We start from the raw sequence: 22,001 nt of genomic DNA, 5'->3' as shown, positions 1-22,001 counted from the left end.
GCACCCCAGACCAATTACACCAGACTCCGGGGCCCGGCCCAGGCATCAGTATTTTGGAAGCTCCCCTATGCAGCTACTCTGCATTGAAGCCAAAGATTGGAGGGAACACGTGATTGATTGGTTGATTGATTAGAGAGAGCGAGTGGGGAGTAGGACAGAGGGAGAGGGAGAGAGAGAATCTCAAACCAACTCCACTCCGATTGCGGAGCCTCACACGGCCTTGATCTCACGACCCTGAGATCATGAACTGAGTTGAATCCAAGAGTCAGATGCTCAACTGACTGAGCCACCCAGGTGCTCTGGGAACACCTGTTTCAGATTCAGAGGGGTCATTAATGCAACTGGGTCCAGGAGGGAAGGAGTCAGGAATATGAATGGGGGGCTTGTGTCTCTTCTGAGGCCAGCTGGAAGGGAGCAACATGGCAGATGGAGACGGAACACGTGGGTGGAGAGGACATGTGGGCTCCTCAGTCTGCCGAGACATAGGGACCAGGGGCTGTTGTGAAGGAATCTGTGAGTAGAGTAGTTTGTACCCACCTTCCTTGCTTCCCCGTCCCTTCAGGCCCGTTGGCTGGAGGGGTCTTCATGTGAAGGGGGTACTGCAGGTTTCTGTGGAGTAGAAAAGATTTGGACCAGGGGCTGGAAGATGCATGGCCAGCAGCCCTCCACCCCTCTGCACATGAGGCCCCCTGAGGGCACTTAGAAATGCCAAGGCCAGGCCCTAACCAGGTCCATAGGACTGGAGTCTCTGGGTGGGGCCTGGGGGCCTGGCCATGTGCCAGGAGCAGTGAGAGCGCCTTGCCCCCCACACTGAAGTGGGCCCAGTCCTCACCTAAGCATGACTGTGACCAATGGGGAACCACAATAACTGTAACTTCGGCCATTTCAGGAACTTCTTCGAATAAGCATTGTGTTTATGTTGATCACGAGGAAGTTACCAGGAGCAGACTCTCCAGCTTCCATGCAGGGGGCTCTCTCCCTCACCTCCCCATACAGGCAAATTCCAAGGTGTTCACTCTTCTAAAGGCTTAAAAAATGTTTTTCCCTCTAAGCAACTGCCATAGACTTTGAATGAATGGGTGCCTCTTCCCTGAATTTGTCTTTTCGTATGCTTAGATTATTGACAAGCCAGGGCAATAGATAAAATAAATAATGTTAACAATTAGTAAATAGATCTTGGTTATGCAATCCACTTTGGGTCCAGAAAGACGGTCGTACGTTGTATGTTGGCCACTCTCTCCCTCTTTGCATGCGTGCACTCAGACCAGTAGGAAGTCTCGCTGAGTGGGGCAGTGCATTAGTTGCCTAGGGCTGTCGTAACAAAGAACCACAAACTGGGTTGCTTAAAACAACAGAACAATAGTTCTGGGGTCTGGAAGCTCTAAATCAGGAAGTTAGTAGGCCATGCTCCCTGACGCCCATAGGAGAATCCTTTCTTGCCTCTTCCTTGCTTCTGGTGATGGCTGAAAGTCTTTGAGCTTCCTTGCAGCGGGACAGCTCTAATCTCTGCCTTCAGTGTCACATGGAATTCTCCCTGAGTGTCTTCTCATGTGGACACTAGTCAGATTAGCCCAGTATGACCTCATTTTAACTAATGACATCTGCAAAGACCCAATTTCCAAGTCAGGTCACATCGTGAGGACCTGGGGGTTAGGATTTCAGCATCTTTTGTGGGAGGACACAACTCAGTCTGTAACAGGTACTCTGCATATGTTTCAAGAACCATGCAGACCTCACTGGACATAGGAGGAAACAGAGAGTGACGGAGGTGAGGACACTTATCTAAGCCACACAGCTAGTAAGGGACAGAGTTGGGATTTGAACCCAGGACTTTGTGACTCCTGAATATATGGGTTCTCTAGTTTAGATCAACTGAGGGTTCTTTGGGGCTTCCTGTGGAATGGAGTCTATGAGTCTTCTGGGTCTTCTCAGGACATTGCGGATATTACTCAGCTCTCTGAGACCGGTTGAGTACTAACATATTACTTTGCAACCCACTTCACCTTTCTCAGTGAAATAAATATCACCCATTTGCTAGGAGGAAGCACAGAAACGTGAAGTTAGTTTGATTTGTTGAACCGGTGGGATTGAATGGGGACTTTTCTTGTATTTATTTTTACGTCCACTCCTACTGCTCTAACAACTTAAAATTGTCTTAAATGATATAAAGAGAAGCCTTTTAGGTCTTGGCTAACCAACACCCTGCTGAAAGTTGCTTGTCTCTTGGGATCCTCCTGTGTCCTCAGCCTTATGTGATAAGGACTTAACCCGGTTTCTTCTGGTGGCCAGCTTCTCCAACACAAAAGTGCTCTGGATGGAAGAGCCAGGTCATGCGATGTCCTGGTTCTGTCATTACCACGGGGTGGATGTCTGGAGAATAAATGTCAGAGCGTTTGGCCAACAAGCGCTCTGCACTGGCTTGTTGCAGGGATCCAGAGTCTGAAGGCTGCAGCAGCTCTTCCTAAGTGAGGAAGGCTTTGAATAGTCAGATTTCAAGATCAGAATTCCCAGTAGAAAACTCCTGTAATAAAGAGCCATCCATGAGTCTGAGAAAGTAAATTACAGCTGCTAAGGCGTCTCCATTCGATCTGATTAAATTTTAATTTAATTTGATTTCCCGCCCCCCCCTATTTACTGGCTTCATGTTTGCTTTTCCCCAGTGGCTCTCAGCCCATGGACATTGGTAGATGGGCATCTTGGGTTCAGAAAGAAACGTTTTCTAAAGGGCTAGGTGACCACTGTTCCATGATGTGTGATGGCTTTAGAGACAGGGGTAAGCTGTCATTTTTATCCTCTGTCCCTTTCTTCCCCGATTCTGCCTTGGACCCTGTCATGACCCACACATGCCTAAGCCCTGTACCAAGGCTTTCTTAGGACCTGAAGATGGCAACATGTTCTGTGACATGTGCGGACTGGTGGCTTCTTACAGACCGGGTCTATAGGAGTGTCACCTGATGGGGAAGGCAGACCATGGGCCGTAGGAGTAAATCTACTTCCTTATTTCCATGGGCTGGAACACCTGTTCTTGGGGAGATCGGATGTTCTCCTTCCTCTCTAGCTGGCCCTGTTGTCCTTTTTCTGCCTTTCCTGTATTAATGGTTAAATTACCATCTGTCTGATCTTCTAGAAGGGAGGGCTCAGCATCTCAGAGTATGTATTTAGTACAGGCTGGGGTTTCCGGGCTGTGTGCTTTCTGCTAACAGCAAAACAAAACAAAAAATAAGAAAATCTACTTAATCCCTGAGATAAATTTAGTTACTGAAACCCTTACCTCCTGCCTGGTCTAAGATAAGATTAGTGGAGTTCTGCAACAGAACCATGCAATTGTTGGTCTATTGTAAGTCTCGGAAAGACTGACAGATGGCAGACTCTGAGTAATCGGATTTCAAGCTCAGAATCCACAGTGAACAAAACTCCAGCTACTTGTAGCATAGGGAAAAATAATTTCTTTCAAGTGAACTTAAAGACCTGTGTTCTTTGATTTTATTTTACTCAGAGGATTTATTAAGCAAATGTTTATTAAAGGCACACCAGGAGCCAGGTACGCCAGGTGTTGGGAACTGATAAGGGATTCCTTGCCTTTCCCTCCGTACGTGCATTTAAGGTTAGAAACTTGTATAGGTTATAAACATCTAACATTTAGTAATAGCAAATTAGGTGTAATTTGATGCCTAAAAAGACTTGTTATCAAGGACAGAAATGTTGAAACCAGAGTCAGAAGTATGGGCTTTATTGCAGGGTAGTAAAGGGTATTGTGAATAATCGTGTCAAACAGTGGTGTGCTAAGCTTGACCTCTTTTGGTATACCTGCATACTCTCCAGATGAATGGAACCCACTGTGGCCTCATGGCTGTAGTTTAGCGATGATGACAAGACTTTACTTCTGGGGAAGGGTTAATCAAACTTCAGTGTGCCTGGCACATAGTAGGTGGTCACTAAACGTGTCTTAAAAATTGCATGAGTTGCTGTATTGAAATGCATGTAGTTTGGTAAGCCTGATGAAACAGGCGGATTCATCCCTTTTAAGCCTTGTTTGCAGTTTTATAGCCTCCCAGGGGGCTCTTTCCAGGCGAGGAGCTGGAATCCAGCAAAGTACTGTTTTTCATTTTGAACTTGGGTCTATGGAAATGTCTTGCTTCACTGACCCTTTTGACTCTCCTATTGATTTCCATTTTGCAAAGGAGGTACTATTGCCTTACCTTATTTATTTATTTTTCTGCAATCCTTGAATGCCTCTAAGCTCCATTTCCTGCCTTTAAGTGTGTACGGGGCCATTAAACACCAGTGTGGTTGGCGAGTCGGAGGCAGAATTGTGACTTTAACAGCATGCAGTGCTATCAGGCAGCAGGCTGCATTTAATGAAATTTGGCTGGTCAACTTGTTTATGCACCACATATGAGTCTTGTTGACCAAGTTTAGCAACCTTTCTGTAACTGTTTCAGAGCACGAAGGGACAGTTCTTTGGACTTCATGCTCAGCCTTGTTTTTCACTTCCAATCTTCAATATCCCCGATGTGGGAACGGAGAAGTCTTTATCTGTGACTAGTTAGAAAGGAGGCCAAAAGGGCATATACCAAGGGTTATTGTCAGGTGGCAAGATGTGAGATAAATGTTGTTCTTTGTGGTTTTCTGTAGTTCAAAATGTGTATTTATTTTGTAATCAAGAAAAAAAGAACAGATCGCTTTAGAAGGGTAAATTGAGACTAAACTTTATTATTTTAGGGAAGATTTTTGGAAAAGATATATTTTTTAAAGACTTTATTTATTTATTAGAGAGAGGGGGAGAGAGAGAATGAGCAGGGGGAGGGGCAGAGGGAGAGGGAGAAGCAGACTCCGCACTGAGCAGGGAGCCCCACGAGGGGGCTCGATCCCACCAAAGGCAGAGGCTTAACTGATTGAGCCACCTAGGCACCCCTGGAAAAGATTCTCTTTATAACTGGTTCTCTTAATGTGATTTTGGGAGTGTAGGTAATAATGCCTGCTGGGCTTGTTAAACACAGGATGTCAAAGGTGATAAATTATTACTTCTCAAACAGGAAGTCTACTGTAAAAGTCCACAGGTACCAGAGTATACCAGGCTGTTTAAAGACTTGACCCAAGCAGATAGTTTCTCAACAAAATCGAGAGTTCAGAGATGTTTTGCAGAAGGATTTTGATTCTTCTGAAGCAGCAGAAACTGGCAAGGGAGTATAGCTGCTGCTCTTACATTTGATTGGACCAGGGTCAGTGTAACATCACTTTTTGACTTGTTTTTCTAGGCTTCGTGGATTAGGGGATAGTTCTAGTCTTCATTGGTTAGGGGTTACTGGAATCTAAGGAGGAAGGTTTGGGATTAAAATGAGTGGCAGTACCTTAAAAGAGAAGGAAATCCTGCCATTTTCAACCATGTGGATAAACCTCGAGGACATTATGCTAAGTGAAATAAGCCAGTCACAGAAGGACAAATGCTACATAATACCACCTATATGATATGATGAATCTAAAATAGTGAGACCCATGGAAGCAGAGAATGGAATGGTGGTTGCCAGGGGCCAGGGGGAGCAGAGAACGGGGAGGAATGAGTCAGAGGGTACCAAGTTTCAGTTATACAAGATGAGCATGTCCTAGAGATCCACTATACAGCATAATGCCTATAGTTAACAATCTTGTACACTTAAATGTTTGCTAAGGGGGTAGATCTTATGTTAGATGTTCTTATCACAATGTTACATATTAATAAGAGGGTGGGAGGAAACTTTTGGAGGCGATGGGCATGTTTATGGCGTAGATTGTGGTGATGGTTTCATGGGTGTATACTTATCTTCAAACTCATATATTATGTATACCTTTTTGTATGTCAAAAAAAAAAGAGGGTGACAGATACCTGAAAAGGGCTGACAGAATGGGAAGGGCAGGTCAGCATGGGGCTAAAACCATCAGGATGATTCGATAGCCTTTGGGAGGGACCAAAAATGATCTTTCGGTGTCCAGGGAAGAGCTTTGGGCAACCCTGGATTGTGGTGGGCTTGGAAATATAGAGGTGGAGCAGGCATCCATTCTTCCCAGATGCCCCTGGCGGCCAGCATCTCATTTGGAGATGGTATCAGGTCTTAAAGTCAACCTCTTTGTTGATTCTTGTTTTTTTGCCCCTTACCTTTCATTTTATAGCCTTGAATCATTCCTGCACTGTAAGAATTTAATCCTAATTGCCTTACATAACCCATCGTGCCAGAAGACCAGATAAATGGCCGGTCAAGTGGATGAAAATGCTGGGGAATTTTCAAGATAGTGTTCATTATATCCATAGGCAACATGTGTCTGTTAAGGCAGGGCAGTCACTGTGTTTGGCTCTCATGATGGTGTTTTGTGGAGGATTCTTGTTGTCATGCACTTTGAACATTACGTCACCCCTCTCGGAGGTTCACTATGACAGGATCCTTATGTTCATCTGAGCCAAAGCAGGCGGCTTGGTCCCCATCCAAGGATTATTTATGGAGCCACTAGAAGAACGTGTCAGGGTTCAGCAGTGTGGACACAGAGCACGTTTATGTTCAAATGCATTAATGATTCATCACTTGGGGAATAGAGTTAGGAAAAGTTGTTTTTGTATTTACTTTAGGAGCCCAACTGTGGACATTTGACCATTAGAATTGTCATGCTTTTTTTTAAAGAATTGTGGTAAAATACACATAACATTAGCCATCTCAACTATTTTTTTTTAAAGATTTTATTTATTTATTAGAGAAAGAGAACAGGGGGAGGGGTAGAGGGAAAGAGAATTTTAAGCAGACTCCGCGCAGAGCTCCATCTCACGACCCTGAGATCATGACCTGAGCTGAAATCAGGAGTCAGACGCTTAACCAACTGAGCCACCCACGCGCCCCTCAACTGTTTTTAAGCGTACAGTTCATATTGTTATGCAGCCATGGCCACTGTCTGTCTCTGGAGCTCTTTTCATCTTGAAAAACTGAAACTCTGTTCCCAGTGAAGAAGTTTCACAGCCCTTGAGTGAAGGCAAAAAGAATTCTCTCTCTCTTGAGTCCAGCGTGAACAGGACAGTCAGTCTGCATTGTAACTCCTCCTGGCTGATTAGAGGTAGCCGCCGTACCGGCCATCCTGTCTTGGTTTCCTGGGAAGGTAAAGGGTCATTATGTGGCTGTCCTTGTTCCCGTGTATCTGGGATGCAACGTGCAGGTGGGGGCTTGGTGCCTGCCCGTCCTGTTGTCGCGAGCCAGGGCCAGAATCCCAACCTTGTGGTGCCCTTGAAGCTGTCCTCTCTGGACCTTCACTTGCTCAGACTCATGTTGTGGATTTGGCAGGCTCATCCTGTCCCTGTGATGGGCACATGGCTGCTGGGTTATCCACTTAGTTATAAAGCCGAGCTCCTCCGGGGTCCGGTGCTAGAGCTTCCTGTATGGTTCAGTTACCCTGTGGCTTTGCCCACCGATCGACTGTACTCTGAAAATAGCGGGAATCATATGGAACACACACTAAGAGGTATACTGAATTATATAAAATGCTTTGTAAAAAAAAAAAAACCACTCGGAGTCTAGTAATTTGGATTATGAATTTTACTTAGAGTAGGTAGAGCTCTTGTGTTGAGAATGCAAATATCCCCAACATTTATCTTCTTTTTTCGAAGATAGTAGAGAGGACTTTGTGTGATCTTTTAGGTTATTTATTACTTTTCACAAATAAAAGTTTTTTCCTTTATCCTGGTTCTTTATTTGCTTTTCCACCTAAGTCTCCAAAACAGCGCTAGCAGCCAAACCAAACAGCCCTAACGTGAAGTCAGAACTCTAGACCAACTTAGCGTCCCACCTGGACTATGGTGCTGAACTACGGTGCTGTGGGTGTACGTCACATTGATGGCTTGTGTGTAATGATGAGAAGCTCTTTCTTGGAGTAAAAGAATTTTTTTGTCCTGGGGCTGCTGAGGTCTATTCTAAGCCCAACACCATTAGGAAGACCTGCTTTCTTCAGTGCAGGGGGGAAAAATAGGCTGCTCTCTGTTTTTTGACTTTCCTTAAAATGCTTTCCACGGGGGCTGGGTGTTGCTGTGTTTTAAATGAGTTTTACTACGCTAGGGTGCTCTTGCTGGTAAGAGCAGAGCACTTTGCCCCTGCTGCCTGTGGTTAAGGCCCAGGCCCCACACAGAGGTTATACAAACCAGCAGGCAGTGGGCAGGCTTCTCCAAGTGTCCCTGTCTGTCCCATGTCAGTAGCGGCCCTTTCGTCTTAAACTTGGTACCGCCCGTGTGCATGAAACGCAGCCAGAATGAAAGGACTGCAGCATTATCACTTAGAAGCAAATTATTCATAGGCCCCTTTTGGGCCCTAATTATAAAACTTGTCACTCGACATCTATCTCAGCCAGAGTTGTTATTCTAATAGCCTAAAAATAGGAGAGTTGCACTCCCTGAGCCGCCAGGAAGGTTTTCCTGTAGAGCCAGACAAGCCATATGGAGCTGCCGCAGAAGGCAGACCAGAATACTCCATGGGGGCTGCCCTGCATCTGGGGGGATTCGTTCGTGGAGACAGAGCAGACTTCGCCAGTCGGGGCTTGGGAGAGCCAAGTCAGTCTGAATGGAGTGAGAAGTGTGGGTTTGTGGATGATGGAGCATTTCTGAAAATCATTGTTGCCCTGTCTTAGATAGCCCTAGAGCAGGGGGAGAGGAGGCCTGCTCTGGAGCTGGAACTGGCAAGGGCCAGTGGTCCCTACAGCTCAGAGCCTTAGCGTCTCCATCCCTCCCTCCAGAGGTGGCTAAAGGATTAATGATAAAACGGACACCATTATGGACAACTTCAGTATTTTTTCTTTTCGATGAGCCTGAGCCTGGCAAATAAATATTGCCTCAAAGACATCCGTGTGAGTTGTCTTCAGCTTCCTTATAAAAAGACAGGAAGTAGGGCTGTGTACCTTGTTAGCAGTTATGTGTAAACATTTTGCCATATATTTGCTTTATTGATATGTAAGTAAATATATTTTTCTCTTTGACCCATTTGAAATTTGTGGACATCATAACCCTATTTTCTCATGACTTTGATTTCTTTGCCACGCTCACCTTTTTCCTTCACCATTGAGCAGAAATTTAAGGTTATATTTTTCTTCCTGATGTTTCATTTCTCATTTTGGTTTTCCTGCTGAGAACTCTCACTGACCTGCCTCCCACTTGTGCATCTTCTCTGCCATCTTGGCCCCTTGTCTGCTATTTCTCTTGTGTTTGTGCTCTGGTTTACCCCGGATTCAGAGCCTGTCTGTTCCTGGGGCTCCTGAAGGTACAGTCTGCATTTGTGCAGATGTGGGGGGCCCTTGTCTGCAGGTGGACGCTGACTGTCCTGACTCCCCTTGTCACTTTTTAAAAAACTGAATTCTATTTTTTTAAAAAAGATTTATTTATTAATTTGAGAGAGAGAGAGAGAGAGAAGCAGATTCCCTACTGAGCAGGGAGCCCATGTGGGACTCGATCCCAGGACACTGGGATCACGACCTGACCTGAGGGCAGACGCTTAACCGACTGAGCCACCCAGGCGCCCCACTAAACTCTATTTTTTACAACAGTTTTAGATTGACAGAAACATTGTGAAGGTAGTATAGGGAGTTCTCTTATACCCCACACCCAGTTTCTCCTATTATTGACGTTTTAGTGTGGCGTATTTATTACAATGAACGAGCTGATATTGGTGGATTATGGTGGTGGGCAGAACAGACTCAAGCCTGTGAATGTTAGGTTCCGTGGCAAAGGGGAATGAAGGGTGCAGGTGGAGTTGGGTTGCTGATCAGCGGACCTTAATATAGGGAGATGAGCTTGAACTATACAGCGGGGCTCAATGTGATCACAGGGGTCTTTAAAGCTGGAAGAAGAACTCATCGTGGTGTTGTTGGCTCTGAAGATGAAGGAAGGGGCTGGGACCCACTAAAGGGAGCTGGGAAAGAGAAGCAAAGGGATTCTCACCTGGAGCCTCCAGAACGGAACGTACCTGTTGACACCATGATTTTAGCTCAGTGAGATCTGTATCAGACCTCCGACCTACAGGACTGTGAGATAATAAGTTTGTTTTGTTTCAGGCTCTTGTGTTGCTGGTTACTTGTCAGAGCAGCGGTAGAAAACGAGCACAGTGATGGTTCACCGAAGTCCATGTTTTATTCAGATTTCGCTGGCCTTTTTCTGCTCCAGGGTCCCTCTCAGGATACCGCTTCACCTGCAGTTGTCATCTTGGCTGTGACCGTTTCTCAGACTTGTTTTTAATGACTTTGATGGTTCTGAGAGTACTGGCCAGGCATCTCTTCTGTGTCATGCATGAGGCTCCTTTGCTCATGTTTGCTTTGTCTCTTCAGACTGTGTTTTCTGGCTTTCGGCATGCTTTGTAATTGTTTCTGAAAGCCAGACAGGATGTGTGGAGTACTAAGAACTGAAGAAATAGTTCTTTACTGTGAGTTTTATGGGCTTCTGACCAGGACTTGGGCTGTGTTTGTGTGTTGTAGCGACAGGTGCCTGAGGTTCTCAGATTCCTCAGGTGTCCTTGCTTTGGTCTGTCTTTGGGCTTCCTTAAGAACGAACTCCAGGGCGCTGGCTAGCTCAGTCAGTAGAGCATGTGACTTTTTTTTTTTTAAGATTTAATTTATTTATTTTGTGGGGGGCAGGAGAGAGCACACGTGCGCGTGCCAGGAGGGAGGGGGAGAGGGAGAGAATCTTCAGCGGACTCCACGCTGACCATGGACCTTGAGGGGGCGCTCCATCTCATGACCCCGAGATCATGACCTGAGCTGAAACTAGGAGTCTGCACTTAACTGACTGAGCCACCCAGGCGCCCCAGAGCGGAGGACTCTTGATCTCAGAGTCATGAGTTTAATCCCCATGTTGGGCATAGAGCTCATTTAAACCCAAAAAGCCCGAACTCCTCACATGGACTCTGAGTCTTTCAGCTCTTCCAGCTGTCATGCCGGAGTCTGTTGATATGGTGGTAAAGTATGGGGAGAAGAAGCGCCCTATAAATCTTATCAGAGAGTCTCGGTCTTTCAGTGGGTCTGTGTCCCTGGAATGTGTCCTTGACAATGTTTCTTGGACGCTTCTCTCCCCCACCCCCCACTTAGGTGAGACTGGAAGACTGGAGCAGGTTGGAGTCAGAGAAGCACCCTTCGCCCAGCTGGGGTAAGGTTCTGGAAAAGTCTTTCCCCTGGAGAGCAGGCCTGTGTTATGGAGAATGCTCTGAGGACACCGCACTGTGAGGACTCTTCCCTTGCCCCTGGGCGAGCATGCGGGGGGTTTTCCTGGCTCTTCATAATGAGAACCTAGTGGTAAAAACTGTATGGGTTTGGGGCCCCCTAAGACTGTGGCCATCAGGAGTTTCTGACTTTCCTGCTAGTCCACACTCAGACCCCACCAATTTGTCAAAACCACCGCTGAAGTGTTCCTACCAGTTTATGGCCCCAGCGGCTTCTGCTTCAGGTGAGCAGATCTTGGCTGTGACTTTGGATTGTCCCTTCTCTCCAGAGATCTGGGTTATGATTTTGACCTGTGACCTTAGTTCTCTGATGGGCCCCAGAAAACTACTGATTGTGAGTTTGCTCAGCTTCTCGTTGTTAGGATGGGCGTGAGGACTTCAAATTCTTTACAGGGTGGAGCTGAAGCTAGAAGTCCCTTTTTTACTTCATTGCTGCCCTCCCCACCTTCCCGCCCCTGAAATTCGGTACCAGGTTGGTTGTGTTGGTATAAAACATCCTGACCATTGCAAAAGCTCCTGGGTTTTGAAGAGAAAAAAAATCATTCTTTCCGGTCAAAAAGACTGCTTCTGTGTTGTGTTGATGCTAAGTTATTTCCCACCCTTCTCACTTCCTTCTTGTGTTGCTCAGGTTTGTCTTATTAGCAAACTAGATGCTGATTCTACAACTGATCTCAAATTGGGAAGTGCTAAGTCTGCATGTGGGATGGGTGAGGTTTTTAGCACCTTTCTAGTGTCCACCCACTTCCCTGTCATTCACCCCCTCCAGGCTTTGACAGACAAACATGTTTTATCAATCTTGTACAAATGCATCTTTAACTTTACCCTGCCTCCTCCTTCCCCGCCTGTGCCTTTAATCACAGAGCCCCCCTAAGCAGCTGTGCTTGTTCTGTGTCAAAGTAGCAGTCCCTTAATCCACCTGACAGCTTTCAGCCCTGCTCAATTATCTGTAAGTTGAGAGCAAGGCAGTAAGGGGGCAAAAATTCTGAGCAGTTTAAGGAACAATCGCTATAAAAACTCATGTACCCTTCCTTCTTCCCCTCAAGCCATTAAGTGGGACAGATCAAGGTGATTGTATGGGTGGGGTGGATGGGCAGTTGGAGCCTGAATAGGGTGCAGAGGGCATCCGTCAGAAAGGGGACTTTGGTAGCAACAGGAGGATTGATCAGATAAGTAAATACATTAGGAATAATGGAAGCCAGGTTCCTTGGTGTTGGAGAAGAGAGTTGCAAATGTGGAAAGAAACTGGAACGAACAATATGGTATGGGATCGCCATTGGAGGTACTGGTGTGAACTCAGTTTTTATGTATAAAATCAGTGTAAAAATAAAAATGTTAATGTGTACTTGTATATACATATGTAAACACATATATACCCATACATATATGCGTATACATACATATCTGTCCACTGAAAGGCTCTGGGAGCAAGCACCCCCTAGAGCAGTAAATGTGCCTGGCTCCCAGATCTTGGCTTTTAAATACCATCCTTCACTAAATGAACCAGGACTTCTCGGAGAAGTGGCTGATTCCAGGGCTAGAGCAGGAAAAATGCAGGATGAACTGGGATTATTTGATCATGCCAGAAAGTAGAAGGAATAATGGGGACATGTCCAAAGGACACAGAAGCCAGCTTGAAGGGGCTCCCACTGGCCAAGTCAGAGACCATGTGAACATCAAAATAATCGTAATGCTAGATTGGATAAAGTGGGAAAACACGAAACCATACTGATAGCAGTAAAGGAGTTGAACATTTAATGAGGAACGTAGTTTCAAAGTCCTTCACAGAATACTTGTTAATTACAAAGGGAAAAAGGAGTTAACTTTACAGTGCAGAAGCTTGGCACTCTTACCAGTAATGGGACGATCTGAAATCATCTGCCACCTGGCGTGTGGGGGCGTGTGTTTCTGTGGATTCATGATGATATTCATTACAACAGAATGATAAACCTTTACTTTGTATGCTTTATGGTCTGTGAAGGACTTCAGTTTATTATTTGCTTCTCACAGTCCCCTTCTGGAGTAGGCAGGGATTATTCATCTGCCTTTGAGATGATGATATAATAATAACGGTACTTCTTACACCCAGGCAATAAATAGTCTAAGACCTTTTGAATGTTGCATACGTTAATTCTCAAAATTACCCTATGAGGTGGGTATACTGTGATTGTTCCATTTTACAAATGAGACCAAGGCACGGAGAGGTTAAGTAACTTGCCCGATGTCACACAGCTTGAGAACTGGGGAGCTGGGACTTGAGTCAGGCATTCCGACTACAGATCCCCAGCTCTTATGTACGGAGTCATGTTGCCTCTGTAATGGAGACACCGAGGAAAGCAAACAGGTTAGGTGACTTGTCCAGGGCCCCTTGTTCACTTGGTCATTGGATTCTGCAAATCTGTACTTAAGTGCCTGTTAATGTGAGGCCCTGTTCCAGATGTTGGGTGACTGGTACTAGGCAGCCAGAGTCCTGGGGCTCACGGAGCTCAGGCTCTTGAGAGGTGAGTTGAAGACCTGGACCCAAGCCTGCTGCCTTCTGGTGTCGAGTTTAGACACCAGCTGAGCTGTGCGCAGGGAGTGGGCAGCTGGTCAGTCCCCGTGCTCAGAGGTGCGCTTTCTTTTTTCTTTTGAAGGTCGCCTGGTAGGTGCTCTGGATGCAGTGCTGGATTCCAATGCACGGGTCGCTCCATTTCGAATTCTGCTTCAAGTGCCTGGGTCCCAGGTTTATTCTCCCATAGCATGTGGTGAGTTACTGAGTGGATCAGACGTTTACTGGGCCATAGCCACTGGTGAGTTTTGTTCCGGTTGGAATATTCCAAACCTTAAGGTCTAAGCATGCTGAGTATCTGCATGTTGGTGAAGCTTGAAGGTAACTCCTTTTAGAAACTCATCTGCTTTTATGAGCTCTTTTTGTTTGTTTGTTTGTTTTTCAGCCATCGAAAGCACATAAAGGCTACAAGCTTGGGCACCTTAGCTTGGGCATGCCAGGCTTTCGCGTGGTGTGTTATTCCAGGGTGCTCTCTCATTGACTATGAATGGAGCCCTTTTCTCTTTAATTTTGTTTCTGACCTAACGAGTGTCTTCTTGGGTGTGTGCCCCTACGGTAATGGGACAGGGGAAGAGTTTGAGGCTTCTGTCTGGCTCAGGGCAGTCTTCACCCCCTTGCCCCACATTTATGCTGCATCACTAGACTGCTGTGCCCCACGGGAATTTGGAAATCCCCTCATCCTCTTCATCTGGGGTTTCAGTCCTCCTACAGTGATGCTCTCCCTGCCCTGCCAGCATCGCTGGGGCTAGGGATCGTCACATCTGAGGAGCCCCTTCTATTCAAACACAAGAAGATGTGTTTTTTTAACTACACAAGTCATAAATGTTCACCTTCCAGAAGTTAAGTTGGTAAGTGAGAAGGACAAGGAGCTCTTCCATACCCCCTTCTCAGTGCTCATCACTCTTTTGTGTACATGTGCTAATATACGTAGAAGCTTCTAGTTTTGTTTTTTCTCTGAACACTTTACTCGCTACCATAAATTTCCAACATCACCGCACATTCTTTAATACTGGATTTTTTTTTTCCTGGAACAATATAGAAAAGTACAGAGAAGAAAATTTTTACCACATCCACCATCATATTCTAAGCATTGCTAACATCTAGATCGATACATTTTTGTTTCCCCCGGTCTGTTGTGTTTTGTACTAGTTAAGACAAATTCTTCTGTATTTGTATAAAATCATAAAAATGATGCACATTCAATCTAATCCATCAACACTTGACAAGTACGAAGAAGAAAATGTCTGTCACCCCACATCCTAGCCACCCAAAGTAACCTCTGGTCACCCTGGCTTCACCTCATCAAGACCACTTTATACTGCAATTAGGGCAGGGGCAATGATAGTAGACAGAAGTACCTTTGTGAAAATGCAACCCTGCTATTTTGTAATAAAATAGTTACAATGCTAATAATTGACAGTGGTATTTTGTAACAAAAGTATTAAGTTTTACTTGATCTCAGTAAACGAGAAGCTGAAGTAATGAGAAGCAGAGTTCAAAAATAAATGTTTCCTTAACACGAGAGCTTATTTTCTAAAAGGTTCATCGAAGGTTAAGGGAAGAGATTTGTGAAAGCATCACAGGGTTAGGATTGCGGCTTTTTGAAGAGGTGTTGCAATTCTGACCGTGTGCGTTCACTCCCCAGCCTAGAGGACAAGGATGCCAGCATTCTTATTCTTCCCCCCTTCCTCTCCAGTTTCTCATTTAAAAACATGTTGTTATTAACTTCATGTTGTACTTTTCATTCTGTCCGTCACGATGCTGTCCATCATTCTTTGGTTCTGTCCTCTATTTAGATTGACATAATGCTTCTACTCAGGTATGGCTTTCCTAATACAGAACCTTTAATTTTGGCTCATCTCTCTCTCTCTCTTTTTTTCTTTTTTTAAGTAGACTCCATGCCCAGCATGGAGCCCAACATGGGGCTTGAACTCATGATCCTGAGATCAAAACCTGAGCTGAGATCAAGAGTCGGATGCCCAACTGACTGAGCCACCCAGGTGCCCCAATTTTGGCTCATCTCTTAATTGCCTAGATTCCTGTTTTCTTCTCCCAGTAATGTCTCACATTTACAGTTGTCTGTCACTTGCTTTTGGACTTGAGTGACACCTTGGCTGGGTATGATAGTCTCTGGCCATCCAGAGCATAGTGGCCATTGCTCCAGGGTCTTCCTGTATTTAACGAGGCAATGGGAGAAATCTCAGGGTGGCCTTTTTTTTCCCCTCCTTTTTACCCCCTGGTGGGTGATGTGCTCTTTGTGCCTATAACCGTCTGTATCTTTGAGGTTAAGTAGTTTAGTAACTTGGTTGTGATCTGTTACTGCCTCGAGCACATTGTGTTAAATTTTTCTGGAATTCAGTGTGTTCTTTCAGTATGCAGATTGATTCCTTTAACCACTTCAGGAAATTTTCTTGTTCTCTATGTGTATTTTTAAAAATGCGTCTAGTGTTCCATTTATCAGAATCCCCGCCTCAAGACTCTTTCTGTTGGATAACTGTTGTCTGCTTTTTATTCTTGTTTTTATCTATCTCTTCAACTAGCATCCTGTATGCTGTTCGTAATCCTTTCCTCTGAGTGAATAATTCCATTTTCAGCCGTGTATCCCACACTTTGTTGCTTTAACTTACTCATTTGGCTGTGTTTTTATTTTATTTAATTAATTAGTTAATGTAGAGAGGGAGAGACACATGAGCCGGGGCGGGGGCAGAAGGAGAGAGAGAATCTCAAGCAGACTCCATGCTGAGCGTGGAGCCTGATGTGGGGCTTGATCCCACAACCCCGAGATCATGACCTGAGCTGAAATCAAGAAATCGGAGGCTCAACCGACTGAGCCACCCAGGCGCCTCTCCTTTGGCTGTGTTTTGATCATTTTCTTGGGTGTCTCCTCTCCATTTCCTCTGTTGTTTCATCTTCTCATCTTTGCACTCTTGTTTTCCTGAGTTCATGTTCTTGCTGTCTTGAGCATGAAGCATTTGTGAGAATTTCCCTTTCCTCCTCGAGGCTTCCATTTTTCTTCTAGGACACAGTCCCTGTCTTTTGAACACCTTGTGCTCCTCTGTTTATCCTCTTTTGCTGCCAGCTGTTGGCTTGGTTGCTATGCTGTTCCTCTGCACCCCACTCATGCTTGGACATGGGCCTCTAAGACTGACCCTATGGCATTTGCGTAGGAGGACTTTCAGATTAGTATTTCGGGGACAGAGTGGAGAGGACAGGTGTGCTGCTGGGTGGATGTGGGGTGTGTGAGGCAGCAAGACCCTGTTCCTTTCTCCGGTTTCTCTCTGGTTTCTCTGCTGTCACTCTGCCCCAGGTCAAACAGTGGGTCTTACTCTGGCTTTGGGGCTTTTGATGGGAACATCTGGAGTTTTGTCTCCTCACTAGATTAGTTTCTGGGGAGTCTGCAGAGCGGGGACCCTGCTCAGTTCCTGAATCTGTGTGGCCGGGGAGGTCTACAGTATCCGCTCGGGGCTCCTGGAGCACTTTCAGACCACAGCGAGTTTATGGCTGCGCCGCATTCAACCTTATGGCCGTAGCCTAATTTACTCATCCAGTCCTTTATTAGATACTTACTTGGTTCTGATTTTTCAGTATTTTAAAAACCTAAATGAACATCCATACACTTAAACATTTCAGGATTCTTCTCAATCCCCAAAGTCCATTCATGTGAAATGTTGGGTGCCTGCCATGTACCAGACACGTGCTTGGTGTCAGGGTTTCCTGGGTGAGTGTGTGAGGGGTACTCTCCCTCCACCGGGCTTCGCAGGGCCCCAGGGAATCCAGAGAGCAACCCAGAAGTAGCAGGTAGAGCTGGAACGAGGATTAGGAAAGTAAGAGGCGGCAAGAGCCTTGACCAGCACACAGTAAGGAAGTTCTGCAGCAGGGGATGTACTTCCTAAGGCCATCTGTCCGTATATTGCCAAACTGCATGCCATAAAGGTTGCAGCAGCTTAAATTTGCTTCTTCCCCCCCCCCCCCCCCCCCGACCCTGGCAGTGTAGTCCTGAGCAGGTTGAATTCCTAGAATATTCTTTCTCTTGAGCCAGGATCTGCTTCCTTAATTTCCACTTGGCTGAGTATTTGCCTTGGACCTGACCCATGGCAGGTCTACGGATGCTTCACGTTCTTCTGCTGTATTACCCACAGAAGGTCCCCTGTGGAAGCAGTGGTTCTTTCCAGCGCTGCTTTTCTTGGGTTAGGGAAGAGAGAACAGGGAGGGTATTTGTGTCTTGGGCTTGTGGTATTGATTGAGATACTTAGACCTCTCCTGGGAGTTACTTGGGCATCCTGCACTGTGATATTGACTCACCGTATTTAATATTGTATTGTGCCTTAAGCATTGAGAAAGGATCCCTGCCCAGGGTTTTAAGTCTTAGATAAAGCACAAACAAGAACTGTAGGAAGGGCCTGGGCGGCACCAGGACGTGGGCAGGAACAGGAAGAGTGGCCTGCAAGAACGATTTATATCTTCATTTGATTTTAGCTGTTTGCACAGCAGTGCGGGGAGACTATAGGAGAACTTTTGAGAGGAATTTTGTTTTTCTTCTTTTTTTTTTTCTCTGTTTGTTTTTAAGCAGAGGTGCAAGAGCCAGGTAGATAATTCCCTGGGTGAACAATATTATTTGGCAGCGGATCTGTGGATGATTGCAGTTAGAAAGGGATAAGTGATAAGTTGCTATTATTTTTTGACTTACATGGACCAGGGAATCTGAAAGCTTTATAAACCTCACTGGCCTCAGTGGTTAAAAGACGCAAGGTGAGAAAGTGGTGAGGACTTGTGTAGGAGAGGGGTATGGAGGACTGTGCCCTGCCTTTCAGTTTGGCGCTCAGATGCCCCCTCCGAGAGACCCCACCCCTGCCCACACCCCCCTCCAACTGCTTCCCCCACTCTGCTGGTAGAGCCCCTCCAGCACTTACCACTGCTGTCACTTTTTCTTTTTGTTTGCCTTCCAATGAAGATAAAAATTTTCTCAGGGTCCTGCTCACCGCTAACCCGCCAGCATCCAGGATAGGGCCTGGTGTTTAGCAAATAGTAGGCGTGCAAATAAACCAGAGTGGTCAAGTATGGACTCCTGCTTCAGGTATGAGTAGGTAGTCTGTTGGTCAAAGAAGGTAATGGGCTCAGCACTTAAGTCTCCTGTCTGTAAGGAGTGGGAGGTGGGTCATGCAATTGCAAATAAGACCTCTTGGCCCTTTCTGAGAAGCCAGGGCAGGGATATTCCATGGCTGGGTGAGGCCCTGGGTCAGGAGCTCTGTAAGGAGCAACTGGGACCACTGAGCAGTAGAAAAACTTGCAAAATGGGGATCTTGCTTTCTTTAACCACCCCCAAACCATTTTTTATTGTGGTAAAATATATATAACCTAAAATTTGCCATCTTCACCGATTTTAAGTGTGTAGTTCAGTGGCATTAAGTACATTCACTCTGCTGTGCAACCATCACCACATCCAGCTCCAGAGATTTTTCACTTGCACAAACTGAATTCTGTGCCCACTATGCACTAAGTCCCTGTTCCTTCCTGCCCGGCCCCTGGCAGCCACCATTCTGCTTCCTGTCTCTAGGGATTTCACTTTAGGAATGTCAATGAAGTGGAATTGTACAGTATTTGTCCTTTTGTGGCCGGCGTACTGTCTGTCCTCAGGGTTCGTCTGTGTTGTAACAGGTGTCAGAATTCATTCTTTTTAAGGCTGAGTAACCTATTGCACATCTACTTTCCCTTTGAAATCAGATATAATGATCAGCACATGAGGAGAAACCAAGGACATGTTATCACATGGAGAGTCACATCCCCGGAGCCAATTCCTGGTCTGGGCTGGGAAAGGAGGGAAGAGAGGAGTCGTCCAGGGCTCCAGCCTGGGGTGGGGGTGGGGGGTGGGCTTCTGACTGCATTGACACCTAACATGAAGGGCTCTTAGGAGCCCTGGAGGAGCAAGGAGACTTTGTTGGGGTTTCTCTTCTGATGTCTCAGCCTGTGCTTTGTTCCACAGTTGAAAAGCCCAGGCTGTGAGTTACTGATCTGTCGTTTCATGTTCCTGTTTAGGCGACTCTCTGTGCTGTTGCTGTGTTATAGACACATACGTTATTCTTTACTGCGACGCTGAACACTGAGTTAGTTGTTGTCTCTGCCTTGTTTTTGGGAAGTAGAAGAAACCCAGGTGAGACTCTGGATTATCTGCGTCAGTCGTTCCAGGAGTTAAACTGATTATGTAAGAATTGGACTCCTTTTAGCATTGATTAATTGAGCTATGGGGCGGATTGTCTTTTCTGGTTACTGAAAGAGGACTTGATTGCCTTGCTTAGAGACAGCCAGGGTGGAACATGGCCAGGATAGCAGGAACTTTCCAAGGAACTTGTCAAACCTCTGTATAGGCCATCTTTTAATATGGTCTTCACAGATCATGATCTTCACAGATCTGAATTTGGACTCCAAAGTGCCCAAGTTCTTTTGTGACTGTGACAAGATAAGTGCAGAGTTTTAATCTTCTTAGCAAGGTCTCGTCCCGTGGTTTTGAGTGAAATGAGGGAGAGCAGGAAAACGGGGAGAAAGCAAGCAAGTAGGTGAGCATGACAATGCCATGATACCACCTTACACCAGTAGAGTGCAGAGAATTTCAAGCAGATCTGAGGGAGATACCCACCTGGATGGGCAGAGGCATACCTGTATCTCGGGAGGCGGTAAATGTGTAGTTTGAATAAAAAGCTTAGTTAATATTTTCAATTTGGAAAACGAAGAAAATACACGGCTTTGGAATTTCCAAGGTCCTTAAAGGAAGCCGTAGTAGTTCCGCTAACGAAAATGTGTGGCATAGGTTTTTTAAAAATTAAGAATCACAGGAGTTAGGCTTTCCAGCTTAAAAAATACTTTTCTTTTGCACAGACTTTCGTCATTTGTTCCCCTCAACAACATACATGTAGGCATGGTTACTGACTTGGGAGAGAGAGGAAGCAAGGCGTAAGTTGCTTTGTAACTTGCCAGGGCCACATCTTGCGTCAGGAGTGCCTCACTGGTGGCTCAGGCACAGGTCCTTCTAGAACATTCTCAGTGTTCTTTCTGATTTCTTTCTTATCTCTGCCCTTGACCACGGCTGGCATTTTGGTTTCTCGTATTCTGCACCACTGTTTGCTTTGTCTTCGGAGAGAGAATTTTATTATGGGAGGAAATGTTCCAGGGTGGATCAGATTAGTGTCTTGGTGAACTTTGTGCCAGGCCAGCAAAGGAAGTGCTGGCCAGATCTTTTTTCCAGAACAGAACTCACTGTGCACTTCAAGGAAAATCTGGGAGGCAGCCCTGCAGGAGGAAAGTTAGAACTTGTTTCTGGGTGCACACTCTGAGGCCACTCAGCGTGAGTTGGCGCATTTGCCTTTGGTTGCTTGGGATTTCCTTGAACGACACTAGCTGGCATTTTCCATGAGGGATTTACACTTGGTAATGGCTGAGCCGTGCCGTGGTTAATGCTTCTTTTCAGTCGGGGAGGGCGTGTCACCAGGCTCCTACTGTTTTAAACAATTTTGCTTATGCTCAAATAATTAAACTCCCCAGAGATGTTCGTCCATTAGGGATGTTGCTTATAATTATTTTAAAAAGCAGGCAACGCCTGAGTGTAGCTTTTAGACATAGTAAATTTGAAGGTCAAAAGTGCTATTTAAAAAACACTTTTTAGGGGCGCCTGGGTGGCTCAGTCGTTAAGCGTCTGCCTTCGGCTCAGGTCATGATCCCAGGGTTCTGGGATCGAGCCCCACATCGGGCTCCCTGCTCAGCGGGAAGCCTGCTTCTCCCTCTCCCTCTGCTCCCCCTGCTTGTGTTCCCTCTCTCGCTGTGTCTCTCTGTCAAATAAATAAATAAAATCTGAAAAAACAAACAGAAAAACACTTTTTAACCCGGGTAGATACATGCATGCCCCATGGTCTGTGTTCTCCAGGTAGCCACAGCCCCCGCCCTCTGTTGCAACAGGCCCCCTTTCTCCCTCTTGAGACAATTCTTCTGCCTGAAGTGTCTCCTTACTTAAATCCTGATTTGTCATTTGACATACTTCGGAATAAATATGCCCCGTATAAAATCTAAAGGCGTGAAGCTGGGAATCTGACGTTTCTCCGGCTTCCTCCATGTGACCTAACATCTGCGCAGAGCACGACCTGTTGCAAAAAAGAAAGCAGCTGGAGGGGATCTTGGCAGACATCTGGTTTCACCCCTTCTGTTTTAGTAGGTGCGGGGAGACTGACTGAGGCATATGGGTTTCAAACTAAGATGACTTTGGTGAA

The 22,001-nt window shown here is 45.8% G+C and overlaps 1 protein-coding gene across 5 annotated transcripts in view; it reads left to right on the top strand.

Moving 5' to 3' along the window:
• The window catches only part of TBC1D8 (TBC1 domain family member 8), a 98,397-nt gene that overhangs the window by 24,506 nt on the left and 51,890 nt on the right, over positions 1–22,001 (top strand). For 2 of the 5 annotated variants that reach the window (XM_035001800.1, XM_035001799.1), the window contains exon 2: positions 13,835–13,945. The exons of 1 other annotated variant lie outside the window; for it this stretch is intronic. In XM_035001800.1, coding sequence (XP_034857691.1) covers positions 13,835–13,945 — 111 coding nt within the window. Of the gene's footprint in view, positions 1–13,834; positions 13,991–22,001 lie in introns of all 5 variants that reach the window. 2 more of the 5 variants (XM_035001798.1, XM_035001797.1) reach the window with 1 other exon arrangement.

This window comes from Mirounga leonina, unplaced genomic scaffold (genome assembly GCF_011800145.1).
Source record: "Mirounga leonina isolate KUSES-001 unplaced genomic scaffold, KU_Mleo_1.0 Mir_125, whole genome shotgun sequence".
Lineage (NCBI taxonomy): Eukaryota > Metazoa > Chordata > Mammalia > Carnivora > Phocidae > Mirounga > Mirounga leonina.
The sequence above is the reverse complement of the archived record's forward strand: the minus strand, read 5'-3'. Positions and strand labels throughout refer to the sequence as shown.